Source organism: Sarcophilus harrisii, chromosome 3, assembly GCF_902635505.1.
Source record: "Sarcophilus harrisii chromosome 3, mSarHar1.11, whole genome shotgun sequence".
NCBI lineage: Eukaryota > Metazoa > Chordata > Mammalia > Dasyuromorphia > Dasyuridae > Sarcophilus > Sarcophilus harrisii.
The window spans coordinates 193,031,109-193,050,540 of NC_045428.1; the positions used below are offsets into that span (position 1 = coordinate 193,031,109).

The window sequence follows — 19,432 nt, forward strand, 5'->3', positions numbered from 1 at the left end:
GATTTCCATTATATATTTTAAACTTTTGTACAAAACACTACCACTACTTTGGTGTTCTTTACTATTTCATATCTAGACTAATAGACTAATAGTGAGTCTGTATATCTCTCACCTCTTCCCACTCCAAACCAACCTTCATAAAACCACTAGTGACTTTCTTAAAATGCAGTTCTCACCATGTCACATATACTCCTAACTCAATAAACTCTAATGGCTCCCAAATAGTCTACATGTAAAGTGGGAAGCACCTAATCATTTGTTTCTAGGATCAAAATCAAAACAGTAGTTAAAGTCCCTTCTAACCAAGCTTACTCCTCCTCCTTTCCAGTATTCTTACACCTCACTCTCTACCATGTTCTCTTTAATCTAATGACACTGATTTCCTGCTTATTCTACAAACAAGACTGCATCATTTGGCTACTGTTACTTTCTCTGACTATTCCCCATGGCTGGAATACTCTCCTCTGCAATGACTGACTTCAAGTTATCACATAAATGCACAACACTGAACAGATATGAAACTTTCTAAATCCAAGATAAACAACATCAACTAACAGTACTGTAAATTCTTGATTCAATGGATCAAATTTTTCTGTAATCACATCAGTAAGACATATTTTAAAACTTAAAGTGACCAAATAAATTTCAGTTAAGAATATTCTGAAAAAGAAAAGGAAAATTAAATAAAACCAGAAGCCTCTAAAAGACATCAGCAGTAGTAAAATGCTATCAATATTCTGTTAATAATGCTTCTCCCATCATTCAATTCATTCCCCCTTGTTACAGAAGCCTGTTGCCCCAGTCCTGTTACATACCATGCCACATTCCCACAAGGCCTTACTCTATCTGTAATCTGTCCTGGCTGGAAACTATGTTAGTTGATAAGCCTTCATCTGTTACCCTTTCAAGGATATTCACATTTTCATACAAGACTCACACACCTAAAAGAATGTGTTGTCCACTCTAGGATTTCAAACACAGCCCGAGTCTATCTAATAGGCTACTTGGGGCCCTATTTTGCCAGTCACTGCACATGAGTATTCACCTGTTTTAAGTGATATAAGACCAATCCTGCTTTCCACTGTCTTAGAAAGAAATAATTACCTATTAGATAATGTGTTGCTTTCAACATGGTATGGTTTTCTCTTTGCTGATCGTGAAGGTGAAGTTCCACAACGATCCAAGAGTCTCTGGGTTTGAAATGAAGGATGGTTCAAACACTGTTCTGTCAAGTATCTATCTGCTGGATCCAACTTCAATAAATTCTTAAAGGAAAAAAAGTCCAGTATTTGGAAAAATAATATAAATTTAAGTAGATAAAAATTAATAAACTAAAAAATTTTCTATCAAGTCAATTTTAAAATCCTCCTACCCCAATTATTAGAAAACATTTCAACTTAAACATTAATAAATTCAACCAATCTTTATTTTTTAAATTAAGTTTAAATAAAAGCATTAGAAGTAAGCAGACCAGGAAAACAACATGCATAAATCTATAGCAATGTCAATGGAAGGAAGAAAAAAAGAAAAAGAAAGTGTTTTTTAATTAATAATAACAAATCTTGACCCCAGAGATAAGCTGAGTAAATTTTATTAACATTGTTCTTTGCAGAGATAGGTTAACTACATATATCAAATATATTGTCTGAGCTGACTGATGTATTAGTTGTTTTTGCTGATCTTTTTTCCCTCTCTTTCATTTTTAATATTTCTTATTAAAAATTGCTTGTGGAATAGGGGGATAAAGGTATATTAAGAAATAAAAAAGTGAAGTAAAAACAAAAGGATATTTTTCCCCCTGAGGCAATTGGGGTTAAATGACTTGCCCAAGGTCACCCAGCTAGGAAATGTTAAGTGTCTGAGGCCAAATTTGAACTCGGGTCCTCCTGACTTCAGGGCTGATGATATATCTACTGCATCAACTAGTTGTCCCAAAACAAAAAGATATTAACAGAGATCATTTCAAATAAAGAAATAAAGTGATTAAAATAAATAAAAGCATTGGACTGGGAGTTGTCACAACTAGATTCTAATAGATGCTGTTTCTAAAGGCTGTGAAAATGTAGGCACTCTGAACTTCAGTTTCACTTGTAAAATGAACTGTGATGATATCTAAAATCCCTTCCAGCCCTATGAATCTATGCCATTTTTAGAACAAATAATGCTAAGTGAATAGGGTTTAAATTGTATCATTTTATAAACATATTTAGTGGCTAAAATCTTCTTGTGTGTTGGTAGCTACAAATTAAAAAGAGAAGTATTTTACTAGATCTCTGGATTCTTTGCTACTCAGTGTAATGATCCTTTAGAACCATGCCCAAGAGCCAAACTAAGATTTGGGTCCCAGTTTCAATGAAAATGAAAATATTCACTTCTGGTCAAAGGGCTTTTGTTCAGAAACTTAAGCCACTGGTTCTAAGCAAGTAATGTTGCATTAATACTGAATCAGACAAAGCTCTAAATGCTACACAACTTTTTTTTTTTTTCCCTAACTGGAGAAATAAAATTACTTGTGTGGGTGGGTGCAGAATGATTCTGATTTCATTGGCATTAGCATTACAATGATTGCATTTTTAAAAGACATAAGCTAAAAATAAATATAAAGGCTTTTTGTCCAAAAATAGCATTTTAAAGTAGATACGAATTTGGAGAACCCAGATTTCTGGTTCTTATTTTACACTGAAATATGGTATTAAATGTTATCAGTAAAAACTACTGTGCATACTAGTTATAAAATTTCGGGTTTATAAATTCCTTCATGAGATCAGGACAATGCTATGAAAATATTAAAAAGTCTGTAAATAACATTAATTATCTCAAACTTCAACACAATAAGAAACAGGACACAATTGTTTTCTCTCTCTTCATACTGGCTACCAATTATTTTGATGTCAGTATCAAATTATCATTATCATAGCCAATTGGAGTTAAGTGACTTTCCCAGAGTCACACAGTTAGGAAAAGTGTTAAGTGTCTGAGGTCACATTTGAACTCAGGTCCTCCTGACTTTACAGTGGTCTATCCACTGTGCCACCTAGCTGCCCCACCAGCTACTTTTTAATATAGTCAGTCTGAACATACAGACATAGCACAGGGCATCAAGTAGTGCCTATTCATAATGAGTTTCTCAAAGCAGAAATATTCTTATTATTTTTAAATTCTGGGTTTAAAAGTAAAGTAAATGACAAAGATGGAAAAAAACAGATAATTCTATTTATTCTAGTTTTTCCATTTTGTTTTATTGATTTTTTAAAAAGTTAATCAAATAAGTTGGATAGGAACTATAAGAAAATAACTAACAAATAAAAAGTCATCAATTATGAAATGATGATAATTTTCAGATTACAAGCTCCTTGTATTTTTCTAAAATACTTATTAACTGGGCTTCAAATGCATAGTATGATCAATTAATATTTTTGGCTGGTCAATTAGCCCTATAATAAAATTAAATATATATTTATTAAAGACCCTTGATTAATCAACAAATATTTATGCCAATATTCTGTAATGTATTGTAAAATGTCAAAACATAAGACCATCATAGCTTAATAGATTATCCATGTTATTTATAATTCACTTTCCACAATTCATTATGGTAAACCTCTTATTTAATATAGGGGCCAATGCACATATTGCTTTACAATATATTCTTAGGGAGAGACAAGTAAAATATAAATTGACGAATACCGTATCTGAAGAAAGAGCAGTACAAAGTCCTACCTTCATTAAGTCAAGCAAAACACCACTTAAAATTCCTAAATATCTTCTCTCCAAAGACTGGGGATGATTAACAGCTGGGAACTGCAAACACAACATAAGAATAATATCAGTGTATAGGAAATGAAGCTGGAGATGTATTGTGAAAAGAAGATAACACAGTACTACAAAATAACCATTTACTAAAATTATGCTATATATGTATTACTTTTAAGATTAATAAAAATGACAGGAACTGGTTAACAGGAACAACTTTTCCAAGTAAGAATTGTGTTAAAAAGAATTCCAGAATAAAGATGACAAAAAAAATGTGAAAGAAGTATTGTAAATGAAATAAGTATATAAAATAAGTAGAAAGTATTGGTGCAAAACACAATAACCTGAAATCATTTCCGGAGGAATTTGTACTAATTGAAGTTATAATTATGCAAAATATAGACATTCAGTCTAACCCAATCGAAATAAGCAACTGAATGATACCATTTAATGAGATCTATCATTTATACTTATCAATACGTATCTGTACATTATCAACTCTTTAATACTGATTCTAAGGATGAGAATTAGCATGGGTAATTCAAGTGCAATGACTCTTCAGTTGGCTAGAGGAAGACTGAATACACATAAAACTGATGGAGGGTGATGTCAAATTGTGCTTTTGGAAAATTACTTTTATATTTCTGTGAAATATGTATTAAAATGGGGAGAGCTCTGAGACAGAACAACAGTCTGGGTAAAAAGTGAAAGTCCTGAGTTAAGAACAGTAGTGGCTATGTGAATAGAAACAAAGGGACAGAGGTAGAAAAGATAAACCTTGCTGACCAGAAATATAGCACATAATTTGTCAGCAATACCTAAAGGTCTTTCAAACTCCATGTCCTATAGTTATCTCAAATTCAACATGTTTATAACAACACTTGTTACCTTCCTCCAGCACTCTACCCTACGGCACACCCTCAAACTTTTCTTCCAAATTCCCCCTTTCTGCCATGTGTAATGCAGTCATTCAGGACCATGACTTTGTTTATCATTCTGAATTCTTTACTCTCACTCATCCCTCATTTCCAATCATTAGCCACAGTATTTTTTGTTTAACAAACATATTTTACTTAAGTGACTACTAAATGCATAATCCAGAGGCCTTTTATGCCAGAAGTGACTCTATTTTTTCAGAGATAAGTCAATGTTAAGCAAGGAATTCTAACATACATTTATAATGTACTGGTTTTTATACTCAGATGTTGGGACAAAGTAGAAAGAGAATTGTCCTGGAGCTTAGAAAGACAAAGAATCAAAATCCTGTCTCTGATATAGCCTGACTATGTGATGCTAGCCAAGTCACTGAACCACTGCCTCAGGGCACTTTCTAAGATTACATTGCAGAGCAGGTGCTGGTATCCATTGGTAAAGAATTTCCTCACCACAAATTTCCAAATGAATGAAATAATAGATCCCATAACAACAACAAAAACTTAAAATTATCATTTTCTTGAAGATGCTCAACTTAAAAATTCCTTAAATGGAACTGAATGTAAGATTAAATTCCATGGCAACAGACTGAAGTAATAAAGTATTACAGTTCCACTCACAAGCCAAGATTCTGGAAACAAAACAGAATGAGAATGCAACAAATCAAATTCATTGTGCTAAGGGAATGGACTAAAATTGCTTCAAAATGAAAGCCATCAGCTTGGTGTGAAAGAAAGATACAGTGAAAAGAGAGAGAAGACAGGCTCTCTTCAATTACCTGTGTAATTTGAGAGCTAATATCCTCATCTTTATAATAAGAGAGTTGGGCTAGCTGCCCTCCAAGATCCCTCCCAACTTACAAAAGTATGCCATAGTCACATCCAGGTTTTTAAGCCACTGACTTTTCTAAAGGCACTTCTTTTGTTGTTGTTGACATGTTTTAAGGTTTTAAATAGAACTAGTCTTTTTAGATGAGTTTTGCTATCACTGAATATCTTATCTATCTAGGGACTCCTCTAAGAGCAGGGTTTCTTAAACTTCTTCCACTTGTGACCCCTTTTTGCTTGAGAAATTTTTATATGACCCCAAGTATATACTATATAGATATGTAAAACAGGTATACAAACCAAATATTTCCATAATAAAATCATAATTTCACACTCCCCCACATTCTTTATGAGACCCCACATGGGATCAGGACTCATAGTTTAAGAAATTGGACTCTAAAATACCTAATAATAATTGAGGCATAGGCTCTGCAAGAAAAAGAGATAAAGATGCTCACTTTTGTGAGGAAATAGGAGAGAAGAAGAGAGAGATGAATTATGGAAAGAGAAAGTAGAAGAGTAAAAATAAATGAACATGAATTAAGGCAGACAGCCTATCTCAAAAGAATAAGGACAGTCCTAAGGATGTGGTCTTAGCACCTTAGTTACTGAGAAATAATATTTTCCAAATGACAGGCTACAGACCAAGAGGCACTGCAGGGCTTCCTTTCTATCCATTACAGAAAATAACCAGTAGTTCCACAGGATCCCCATAGTTCACTTCCTGGAAGAAAAGGTTTTGAGGCAAAAGACATAAACTATTGTGCCTATGGGGAAGTCTAAGCACTCTCTTTCTCTAAGCACTCAGTTTCCTCATTTGTAAAATGAAGGCCTGAAAGATCTCAGAGATTCCTTTCTGCTCTAATGGGAGGCAATGTGGGCTCATGTATGGAATTTTTGGTGCCACAAAGTTAGGTTCAAATTTTGCCTTGACCACTCACTGGCAAATCATTTACCCTTTCTTAGATTCAGTATCTCCATCAACCAGTGGCCCCTGCCTCCCTAAATGTTTGTGAGAATTAAATACAATAATGCAAAGAGGTTTGTAAACTTAAAATGTCAGATAAGTCAGTTATTACAATTTTTACTTATGGCACCAAACAAAATATGAAGAAAGGGAGGCAGACTGGATCAAATATATTTGCAGAAAATTTGTGCTGGAAACAATAGAATTTTGAGAGCACTAAGGGACTGATAATTGAATTATCTGAATAAAAGGAAAAATAACAAAGGTGTGGAAGAAATATTGAAACTTATTAATACCAGAAATAAGTGATGGAGGAAACATTAATAACTAATTATGTGTCTACCCTCCCATCTAAAGAAAATGTTTATGTGAGTCAGCTACACATGTATCAAGAACATCCTTAATGAAAATTCTTAAGGAACAAAAAGGGTTTCCCGATATTCAATATTCAACAATGGACTACATCTTTTACCATCTCACAACTGACTGAAAATTGTAGAAAAAAGCCATCAGATTTACTGTTTGTTGATTACAAGAACAAAACTTTATTTTACAAGATCTTTTATAATAGTGTCTCTAGAATAATTATCATCTACTATTCCTTGAAAGACATAACAATAGAAATAACCCTGGTCAATATTCTCTGAAAATAAAAATCAAGTAAAGAATAAAACAGGGAAGTAGATGTTCAATTAAAATATTTACTATTGTGAAGGGGAAGGGGAAGGGGAAGGGAAGAGATTAGGTTGAGGAAGGATTCTTTGTACTTAGTAAAGTCCTCCAAATAGATCTATTTGCAGATGACACTGTGTTGTGTGCAACATGCTGCAGAGCTTTTTGAATAGTTTTCTAATAATTCAAAAGAGTTTGGCCATTCCACCCATACAGTAAAGACTACATAGAAAGAGAATGTTAATTGCACATATTTCAACAGCATCCTAATAAGTACCCTATAGAACTTGCCCAATATTACATACTCTGACAGATAGAAAAAATGAAGTTTAAAACAAGAAGGAAAGCATTCTAGATTACTTCTGAGAAGCTTCCCATGACAACAACAAATTTATTAAAAATACATTTTATCAGGGGTGTTTTATTATGGCAGTATAGCATTAGAACATCACTGACTCTGTGGAATTAAAAATAAACTTCACATAAAAAACAATGAAAAGATGACTGTTGGTTATGGAATAGGCTGGAATATATAAACAATATCCTCCACCATGCTCATCTGGAAGACCTCACCTTCTAAAGGAAGTCCATCTTGGACTTAAAATATGCTCTGAACTTCTTCCATCACATATTTTAATCATAGTGGTTAAAATTTTTGGTAAGCAAATATCTCCTTGTTTTAAAACTCACCTGATGCTTATTTGTCCAAGAGTTTTTGTTTAACCTGAATGAATTTAGATTTGAATAGGAGACACTTTTATCATAAAAGAACTTGTAGAATGACATTTTGTTGGTTTTTTATTGCTAAATGAGAAGCCTGAAAAAAGAAGTTTGGAATAGTTTCAGTGGAAAGTGAGACAAGGAATTAAATAGGGCAGAAGAAAGGAGTTCCTTGCTGTAATAAGGGCCTGACTGAGATTAGGTAAAATAAATCTGTTATGTACTAAGTTAGCAAAGTGTTGTGACTTTCTCCAATGATGACAACACACAGGAAAGGGGTAGTGGAAACAAATGGTGGAAGCAAGTCCAGGCTGGGATTTAGTAAAATATGAATTATGACAGGACAAAGAAGTAAGGGATTTGAAAACAGTATGGACTAGAATTAGTTAATTAATCAATGGGAGATGACTGGAAAGGAGGAGAGTTATCACAATAGGATTAATAACCTGAGAAAGTACTTATGGTAGAGGGATTAGAGGTCAAAATGGGTCGAAGGAGATTTAAGAAGGGGGAGAGACAGAATAATAGGTTAAGATCAGATAGAGGAACCTCAAGGTTTTTTGTTGTTATTGGTAAAATTCAAGATATGATCTTGAATTTTGTTTGTCTGAGATGGCATGTAAGATTAGGCAATAGAATTTGAAGTAGCTCTGAAATTAGAAGGCTAGGAAGTTTGAGGAAGATTGTCAAAAATTTCCAGCAGAGAGGCAACTATGGATAGATAAGAGTGCTGGGCTTGGAGTAAGGAAGAACTGAATTTGAATCTAGCCTCATATACTAAGTATTAGCTGCAAAATGAGGATAACAATAGCATCAATGTTGTAGTAAGGATCAAATGAAGCAATATTTGTACAAAGTGTTTAGCATAGTGGCCAGCACAAAAGCAGGTGCTACATAAATGCTCATTCCCTTTCCTTTCTAATATAAGAGTAGGAGTTGGGGAGGAGAGAAAGTAAACTCAAGAACTGACCTCATTAAGAAAGGGGTGAAATTCAAAGGAGAGACTACTGAGTGATGCCAGGCAAAGGGTGAGTCTAGAAATGCTAGCAGAGAACAAAGAATATGAGGATTCTCATCCGTGCACAGACAAGACTTACATGAGCCAATTAGGAAAAAGAATAAGAATTGTGTAACCATAAAGCAATAAACTAAACATATAAATATTTATAAGTAGTCAGAAAGTAGTAACATTGGATGGCACATCTTAGAGAAGGCTTCATAAGGAAACAGAGATTTAAGATATGTTCAAGAATAGGTAGGCTTTAAACAGATAAAACTGGGAAAGGTTTCCTATAATTCTAAAGTATTAACTCTTAGCTTAAGTCACTGTGGTATGTCCTCTCTTACAACAATGAAAATAACTTTCCTGGGACACTGGATAATAAAAAGATGGAAACATTTTTAATGGGGGAAACACATTTCTTGAAAGACCAAATTTCAGAGATTGTAAAAGAGTGGAGAGTAGAGAAAGTATAGGCAACAAGTGTAGATAGTTTTTTTAAGGACCTCGGCTAAGTAATAGAGCAGCGATAAAAGGGATTATTGAATTTAGCATGTGTTTTAGAACTCAAAGCTTTTTATAAAAGTACTAGAAGGGAGAGAAAAAGGAATGGAGGGAGGAAGAGAAGAAAGAAAGAAGGGAAAAGGGAGGAAGGGAGGGAGGGAGAAAGGAAGAGAAGAAGGGAGAAAAGGAAGAAGGTTTAAGCACTCTTGGAGTTATATTCTTCCAATTTATATGACAGAAGTACAGTTAGCCAGTTATGTACCTTCTCTTCCTCCTACCCCCTAAGCCCACTTCCCTCACGTGGGAGCGAGAGATAACTGAGAGGATGTTTGTATGACAAGGATTATAAAAAGTGGAACTAATTAAGGTGTGAAGGATATGGTGAAAGAATAAATAGAGAATATAAATAATTTACCAGAAAAAGACTAGAAGTCTATGGGCAAGGAAAATCAGATTATTTTTCATGCCTGCTACCAAGTGACATGTTATATCAGAAGAGCTTAGTTATTGTTCAAAATAGTCTTGAGAGTGTTGAGGGAAAGGAGGAGAAAGTGAGCAACTGGCTAACTGTCCATCTGTCACAAAAATTTAATATATATAATGTCAAGAGTGGCTCAACTTCCTAACAATCTTTTTCTAGTGCTTTTATTAAAAGATTTGTGAGTACTAGAAATAGGACAGCTTGAGACAATATGCTGCTTTTTAAAAACTACTTTTCTTCTCATTGTGATGAGACAAAAAGGCACTCTTTAATAAGTATAATGTGAATTATAGCGTGATTAATACAAGGCATCTTTTCAAAATTAATATTAACTTATATGCCGACTATGTAAAAAGATAAAGGATAGGCATACAAAGGCAAAAATAAAACTTTCGCTGTTTTCAAATGGCTTACATTACATTAACTAAGCTAGGGACGGCTAGGTAGTGCAGTAGATAGAGCACTAGCTCTGAGGTCAGAAAGATCTGAATTCAAATCTGGCCTCAAACACTTAACACTTCCTAGCTGTGTGACCCTGGGCAATCACTTAACCCGAATTGCCTCTGCAAAAAATAAATAAGTAAATAAATAAATAAATAAATAATAATAAATTAATTAAAATTAAAATATTAACTAAGCTAAAAATTTGTGTATATTACATGCATATGTTCTATTTATAATATTAATGTTCATATTTATAACACTTATCCTTATTCCTAAATAGAAAAATAATAGGGCAGATAGAGGGCAAGCCTCAGAGTCAGGAATGTCTGAGCTCAAAGCCTCTGACACCTGTGGAATATAGAATCCTGGCTAAGTGCTGAAATCTCAGAATCCCTGACGTAATTCTCTTTAAGCTGTAGAGAAGACAATGATCTGTAGTAGTGATGTAGTTCTCCATGCACCCAAAGACTATTCACACATCTATTTCCCCTCAAAATATGCTATTTAAATAATGTGACAGTTTTTGCAAAGATTTAGAAAAATGAATAAATTTTGGACTTGCTAAAAAAAGATTTAGAAATCTTAAATTTCTACAGTTATGAATATATTTAAATTTGAAAAACTGTCCATGATAATTTATTCTATTTTCTCTCCAGTTATTAAGGAACACTTTATGAGATTTAAAAAAATTTATGAGGAATTATAAATATTTTAGTGGGAAAAGAAATGATATTCAATAAATAGATTAACTTGTAAAGCTAATAAACAATAAGTAAAATTCTAGAGTATCTACTCCCACCCCCTCGAAGGAATATCTTACCCGAAGCCCATGGAAACGAGGATTGCTGTAGAAGAGCTTCATCTGCTCAGATGGAAGTGGTCCTAGAACCTTCTGAATAGTAAAAAGTTGGTCAATTTCACTTTCTCCAGGAAATAAAGGTTGCCCATCACTAAGCTCCCCAAGAATACAGCCCACAGACCACATATCTACAGATTTTCCATAGGGAGCTCTGAAAAGCAAAAGGAATAATTATCACACCAATTAAAGAAATAAAATATTTCCAAATTGTTTTGTCTAAAAAAATAAAAGATTAGTGTTTTTGGAACATCTTTAAGCATTTTAGGTAACAGAAAAGTGTCAAGTAGAGTGAGTGTTTATATGGTAAAATGAAAAATTACAGAAATTCTTTTTTTTGTCAGACATTATATAATTATTCCAATGCATATAGTCACTTAAAATAGACATTCTGTGATCTATTTATTCAATTAGTAAGTACTCAATGATTTAATTAATAAACATTTATTGAAATGTTATCATGTATAAGGCAATTGTGCTGAATGCTAGTATTTAAAAGCATAAAATAAAATCACCCCAACCTCCAATGAGGTTCTTTCCTTTGTACTATCTAAAAAATTGTTCATACTCATATTTTAAAATCTTAAAGACTTATTATAGTCTGATCTGTGTTAAAGACAAATACAATTGATTCAACTTTATCTGTGTATATTTTCCTTTGGGCAACATCTCATTCATCTTACATTGCTGGGAAATTAGCTGTTCTATCTATTTCCAGATAAAAGAAGTTTATCCCATGAAAGCACTAGACATGTTTTCATTTTCAACATTCTTGTGGGGAAACATTTACATTTTTTTTTAACTTAAAATGAAATGTGATTTAAATGGCATTCATGATTAGGTAAGAATATCACTAGGGGCAGCAATGCTTACAATGTGCTTTATTAAATTATTTTTATTAATATCCATTCAATTTAATATTCAATATTCAATTAATGAAATTATTTTCTTTGGGACTACTGAGAAATTTGGGCTATGTGTCCTTATGTAAAGTGATTCCAGATTATAGTTTTGTTCTGAGTCTACTGTCCTGCCAACATTCAGTTGTAAGTTAACATTTCAATTCTTAAGACTCCCCCCTCAACTCTATCATTTTGACTCAGCTAGAGATTAGCTTTACGTCCCTCCTTAAGGTAAAGTACACAGATTCTGTGATAGACAGATAGATAGGCAATCATTTATAAGTACACAAATAATAACTCAATCAAAATCTATATTACTAATCAATTCAGACCATGTTTACTTTCCTTACTAATTCATTGTATATGATCAAGAAAGATTTAGACTTTGTACTTTGGGAAATTATTCCTTACCCAAGTAAGAGTTCAGGAGAACGGTACCATCTGGTGGCCACATACTCTGTATAATTAGCATTGTTGCCTTCTGATAGATTCCGAGCAAAACCTAAAAGCAAAAAAAAATTATTGAGAAAGTATAGTTCTTAACTTTAGTATAAAATTAAAATTATTCTGGGATTTTCATATTAATACCTATGCCCATATTTATTAGTATAAGAAGCAATATGCAGGGCGTTGAACATGGAACTGAGATTGGTTTAAAATTCTGCCTCAGTGATTTATTGGTTCTAGTATACATATGAAAACAGAGAAGGTACCTGAATCCTCAAAACCTTAACTTTTTCATCCACAAAATGAGGATAATGCCTCAACTCCTACCTCACAGGATTGTTATGACAAGTGTTTTGCACATTTTAAAGTGATATGTAAATGTGAATATATTACCCAATGTGCTTTGCTTGAATATTCTATCTCTGAAGACTAATCTTAAAACAGATTAGATAGGGAGAAACAAAAGCAATTAAAACCAGTGTCTGTTAAACCCAAGTACATAAATTACTAAATCAAAAGATTTTTTTTTTTTTAAATAAAAACTGCAGGGAAAACTAAAAAGCAGATGGAAAAAAATTAAGTTTAAACCAAAATCTTTTAACATATAATAAATATTAAACTCAAAATAAAAAATTAGAAAAGGACAAAATCAGATACTTTTCACAACCATGTTTGGGGGAAAATCCATTTTTAACTTTCATTTTAAAAAAATTAATAGCTCTTGTTTTAATTCACCTTCATTTTCAAATATAGCTCTTTCTTTTCCTGACCCACAGCATGTCAACCCTTATAACAAACTATTAAAAGGGAAAAAAAAGCAATTCAGCAAAACCCATCAAGATATTAACTAAATCTAAGAGTATATTCAATATTCCACAGTTACAAGACCCCATTTCTGCAAAGAAAGGGGGGAAATTCATTTTTGCAATGGTTCTCTAGGCACAAGCTTACAGATCATAATTGTACAGTGTTCAGTTTCACTTGTTTTATTGTTGTCCTTGTTCTTCCCATATATGTTAGTGTAGTCCTTGTCTTTCTTAATACAGTTTATTTCATTTTGTATGAGTTATGTATCTTCCCAAGTTTCTCTAAATTTTTCATATTCAGTGTTTCTTTCAGGAATAATACTCCATTATATTTATGTTACCAGTTTAGTCATTCCCAAAATGATGGACATATGCTTTATCCCTAGTTCCTACTATTCCACTATAAATATTTTGAGATTCATGGGATTTTTCTTTTTGCTTATGGCCTCCTTGTCACTTACACACACGCACACATACACAGTAATGGGATTTTTAGGCAAAGAATTATGGTCGTTTTAGTCACTACTTTTTGAATAATTCCAAATTGTTTTCCAGAATAGAAACACAAAGCATATAAATGTGAGCTTATGTACAAAAGAGTCTGTCATATAGCCCCTCCAAACACTGTTTCCATTTTTTAGTAATCTTCTGTGCATCTGTTGGATTTGCATTTCTCTTAAGTAACAGAGCAACCTTTCATATGATAGTTGTAGTAGATCAGACCTCAAACTAATCCAATAGTCTGGTTTTAAGAATAGAACAAAATGAGGGACTCACAGTCTATCTAATAGTTATCAAAAGGTATAGAGCAAGTACACAGCATTCTTTCAATTAGGCTTACTTTCCCTGCCTATAATTGTCCATATTGTCTCAAGGAAGTACTCAATACCATTAAAAAACAAAACAAAACAAAACAACAATAACAAAAAAAAACTTAGCCTAGCCTGTGGGAAAATTGAGCTTGGGATACTGCTCGTACCTCACTTGTTAGCAGTTTGCAATTATTCCTTTAGAATTCTTAGATTACTTAACACTGTTAGTGTTTTATGTTTGTTAATTACCTGTGTATATCAGACTTTGTATGTGATACAAAGATTTTCCCCAATCAATAGCTTTCGTTCCCTGTTATACTGATGAAAAATTCACAAAAGCTTCTTAGTTTCCCATAACTGAAATAATTTATTTTATTTTTTTGTGAATAATTCAATTATAGAAGAAATTCTTAAACAAAAAAGGTCTAAAGATCATAATAGACAAAATGGGCAATGTTTGGCACTGAAAGTCCTTCACAATGACTCAAACATAGCTTTCTAACTTTATCAAATACTTAGTGATACAGTCAAAAACATTCTCTATTCTTCACCCAAGCTGTACCCCATTCCCAGAAGGGATTAATTTCTCACCTGTGCCTCTTAGATTTTCTCACTTCAGTACAATCTAATACACCGAGCCTTTCTTGATTTCCCTCAATTGCTATGTTCTCCCTGCGAACTATATTATATTTAGTTATACTGAACTACATTATATTTAGTTACATAATAAATATGCACACATTTTATTTGATTATGCTCACAGATTATATTAAAATACTTATACACTGGAATGGGGCTATGGGAATAATCCCATGGAGTCTCCAGTTTCTCTAATAAAGGTCTTATTTCTTAAACATATAGGGAACTGAGCCAAATTTAGAAGAATACCATACTCTAACTGATAAATGGTCAAGGGATATGAATAAGCAGTTTTCAGAGGGGAAAAAAAATCAAAGTTATCAAGTCATATAAAAATTCTCTAAAAATCACTAAAATTAGAGAAATGCAAATTACAATATTTTTGAGAAATCACTTTATAACATTCATCATTTCTGATGATAAACAGAACAGTTAAGATGAAAAAAAGGAAAATAAATGTTAGAAAGGACATGGGAAAATAGGTATATTAATGCACTACTGGTGGAGCCATGAATTAGTCCAAACACATTTATAGTAGCTCTTTTTGTGACAGAAAATTGGAAACTGAGGGGATGTCCATAAATTGAGAAAGAGCTTAACAAATTATCATAAATGAATGTGAAGGAATACTATCTTGCTGTAAGAAATGAAGGGTATCATTTCAGAAAAAACTGGAGAGATCTGTGTGAACTGATACAAAGTGACCAAAACCAGAACAATTTATTCAGCAACAGTAATAAAGATAAATGAATGTGAAAAATTTAGGTACTCTGATTATTATAATGAACTACCACAATCCAAAAGACAATGAATAGTGACTAGGTATATTTCTTGATTTCTCAATGGACGTTTGAAATTGAAAACAAAATTCACATTTTTCTTAAAATACTCAGGAAAAAATAAGATCTAGGTTCAAATTCAGCACTTGAGAACCTTTAGCAAGTTAGTTAATTTTTTTAAGCCTCAGTTTCAACATCTATAAAGTGGGGATATAAATTCAAAAACTTCCTGATTTTTGTGAGAAGCAAATTAGACAATCTTTATAAAGCAACTTGTAAATCTTAAAAGTACTATCTATATAAGCATTAGTTATTATTGTTATGTTAAAATTTCTTTTTTTAAAGTATGAGAATCAGGGGGAAAATGTAAAGATGAATAAAAGGAAGTCAATCTCTGAATAAATGTATGATGTTCCTGAAAAACAGAAAATGAAATATGCCAAGTTCTTTGAAGAAAAAAGTGTTCTTCTAGGGTTGAATGTAATCACTTGCAGGTGGCTTTGCTGGTTTTTATTTGTAACAAGAAAATATGCAATGGGAGAGGGTATCTTTTCTACATGTGCTTATGATGTCAAGACTAAAGGAAAAGCTAAATTATATTTTTAAAAAACACCAAAAACACAAAAAACAAAAGAAGATATTCTTCAAAAATGTGTGTCATGGTTTGGGTCTTGATTGATTCAGAGTGAATGTAAATACCAATCATTTCTGTTTTGGCTAGCAACCTTGAGAGTCTTCACCTCTCAGATTTGTGTGTTGTGTGTGTGTGTGTGTGTGCGCGCGCACCTGTGTGCATTTATTTTTTGGGGAGGGAAGTAGGCAAAAGAGGCCATTCTTTGCATCAATTGCTACCTAGCCTTAATCACTGAATAGATATGACCTTAGTCAAACCAAGACCTGTTAAAGACCTTACCTTAAAAAAGCCAAGGTCTCCCACTTGCATCCAGGGCCATCTTCAGTCATTCTGAACTATATCTGGCCACTGGACCCAGATGGCTCTAGAAGGGAAAGTGAGTCAGATGACCTTGTACAGACTTCCCTCACTTAAATCCAAATCACTTTCATGTCATGACATTGCCTTTTTGATGTTATGGTCCTCTTTGAGAACAAACAATGATATAAATGCTATGACACATTTGTAAAAGGCCTTTATAAACTGCAAGGTCTAAAAAGCTCATTGTCTACTGGCTAATCTTCTGGTGGTGATCCTTCTTCCTAGATAGGTCCTTTGACAACAGACTTGCAAGTCTATCATAAGTCATGCCCTCTAAGCCTTTCTAGTTTACTAGAACCTACCAGAGGTTGTATGCTGGGAGTAGAGCTTTGGGGGTTTTTTGGAGGGGTTTTTTTTTTTTTTTTGGTCTTTTCATAATATCTGATCTTTCTGATTTACACATCCAGACAATTTTTATCCTTCATTTTCATAAGACTTAGATTTCCACATTTTTGTCCTCTTCCCTCCCCTTTCCCTAAAATGATAAGCAATTTGTAGTGGTTAAAAATCTGCTATCATGTAGAACATATTTCAGATTGGTCACAGCTCTGAAAGAAACATCAAAAAGGAAAAAATACATGAAAAAGAATAAGTTTTAAAAAAGGGTGCTTTCCTCTGCACAGTCCATCAGTTTTTTATCTGCATGTGGACAGCATTTTCCTTTATGAATCTTTTGTACTTGTCTTGGATTATTCTGTTGCTGAGAAAAGATTATTTATTCATAGTTAATCATTACACAATGACTGTATTCAAAGTTTTTCTGGTTCTGCTTATATCCCTTTGCATCAGTTCATTCAACTCTTTTCAGAATTTTCTGAATCTGCCTGTTTATCATTTCTTATTGCACAATAATGGAATATTTTCCATTACATTCATATACCACAGCTTGTTCAGCCATTCACCAATTTATATGCATCCCCTCAATTTCCAATATTTTGCCACCCCAAAAAGGCTGCTATAAATGTTTTTACATGCAAAAAGAACATGTTTTAATTTATTTTAAAAAAGATTTTTATTTTCAAAACATATGCAAAGATAATTTTCAACATTCACCCTTGTAAAACCTTATATTCCATTTTTTTCTCTCTCCCTTCTCTCCACCCCCTCCCACAGATGTCAAGTAATCCAATATATATTAAACATGTGCAATTTTTCTTTCCACAATTACCATTCTGCACAAGAAAAATCATATCAAAAAGGAAAAAAATGAGAAAGAAAACAAAATGCAAGCAAACAACAACAACAACAACAAAAAAGTGAAAATACTATGTTGTGATCCACATTCAGTATCCACAGTTCTCTCTCCGTGTGCAGATGGCTCTCTCCATCATAAGACCACTGGAACTGACCTGAATCACCTTGCTGTTGAAAAGAGCCACATCCATGAGAATTGATCATTGCATAATCTTGCTGTTGGCATGTATAATGATTTATCTGACAGCATCAGTTTGATATGTCTCTCCAGGCTTCTCTGAAATCATCCTGTTATAGAATAATAATATTCTCTAACATCCATATACCATAATTTATTCAGCCATTCTCCAATTGATGGGCATCTGCTCCAAGTTTCAAGTTCCTTGTCACTATAAAAAGGACTGTAATAAACATTTTTGCACATGTGAGTTCTTTTTCCTTTTTTATGATCTCTTTGGGATACAAGCCCAGTAGAGACACTGCTGGATCAAATTTGCACAGTTTTATAGCTTTTGGGGCACAGTTCCATATTGCTCCCCAGAATGGTTTAATCATTTCACAACTCCACCAACAATGTATTAATAAGCATCCCAGTTTTCCCACATCCCCTCCAACATTCATCATTATCTTTTCCTGTCATCTTGGCCAATCTAAGAAGTGTATAGTGGAACCTCAAGAGTTGTCTTATACAAAAAGAGCACTTTACATATATTCTTTTCCTTCTTTTGTGATTTTTTTGGGGGACATAGATCTTGTAGTACTATTATTGTATGAAGGGGTATACAGAGTTTGGTTGTCTTTTGGGTATAGTTCCAAGTTGCTCTCCAAAATGGTTAGACTTTACCAGCAGTACAGTAGTGTCCCCATTTTCCACAATACTCTCCAACATTTATTATTTTCCTTTTTTTATTGTATTTGTTAATCTGATAGGAGATGGCACTTCAGAGTTGTTTTTGTTTGCATTTCTCAAAAGTGATTTTGAGCACTTCTTTGTATTCCCACAGCTTTAATTTCTTCATCTAAAAAAAAAATCTGTACACATTATTTGACAATGAGGAAATGGCTTATAGTCTAAGAAATTCAGTTCTCCATATATTTGAGAATTTTGACTTATCAGAGACACTATAAAGATTGTGTCCCAGTTTTTTGCTTCCCTTATAATCTTAAATGAACTGGTTTTGTTTATGCAAAAACTCTTTAATTTAACATAATCAAAATGATATATTTTATAAGCTCTCTATCTTTTGATTGGTCATGAAACTCTAATTCACTTAACTTCTTAAAGTATATGAATGCTTAAAAAAAGGAAAAGGACTCACATAGGCAAAAATGTTTGTAGTAGCCCTTTTTTGTAGTGTCAAGGAACTAGAAACTGAGTGTATTCTGAATAAGTTATGGTATATGAATGTAAAGGAATGCTATTGTTCTAGAAGAAATGATCAGCAGGCTGGTTTCATAAAGGCGTGGAGAGACTTATAAGAAGTGATGCGAAGTGAAGTGAATAGAACCAAGAGAATACTGTACACAGAAACAATCAATTGTGATAAACTTGGTTCCTTTCAACAAAGAGGTGATTCGGGTCAATTCCGATAAACTTGTGATGGAGAGAGCCATCCACATCCAGAGAGAGGACTATGAGGATTGAGTGTGGATAGGGCATAGTATTTTCACTTTTTTTGTTGTTTGCTTGCATTTTGTTTTC

At 33.1% G+C, this 19,432-nt stretch overlaps 1 protein-coding gene across 8 annotated transcripts in view; it reads right to left on the bottom strand.

Annotated features, from left to right (window-relative positions):
• The window catches only part of CDKL5 (cyclin dependent kinase like 5), a 261,926-nt gene that overhangs the window by 56,117 nt on the left and 186,377 nt on the right, over positions 1-19,432 (bottom strand). For 7 of the 8 annotated variants that reach the window (XM_031958920.1, XM_031958916.1, XM_031958917.1 and 4 more), the window contains 4 exons: positions 12,471-12,561; positions 11,122-11,311; positions 3,721-3,801; positions 1,105-1,265 (listed from right to left, as the gene is read on the bottom strand). In XM_031958920.1, the coding sequence (XP_031814780.1) occupies positions 1,105-1,265; positions 3,721-3,801; positions 11,122-11,311; positions 12,471-12,561 (523 nt within the window). Of the gene's footprint in view, positions 1-1,104; positions 1,266-3,720; positions 3,802-11,121; positions 11,312-12,470; positions 12,562-19,432 lie in introns of those variants that run through there. The other variant, XM_031958924.1, reaches the window with a different exon arrangement.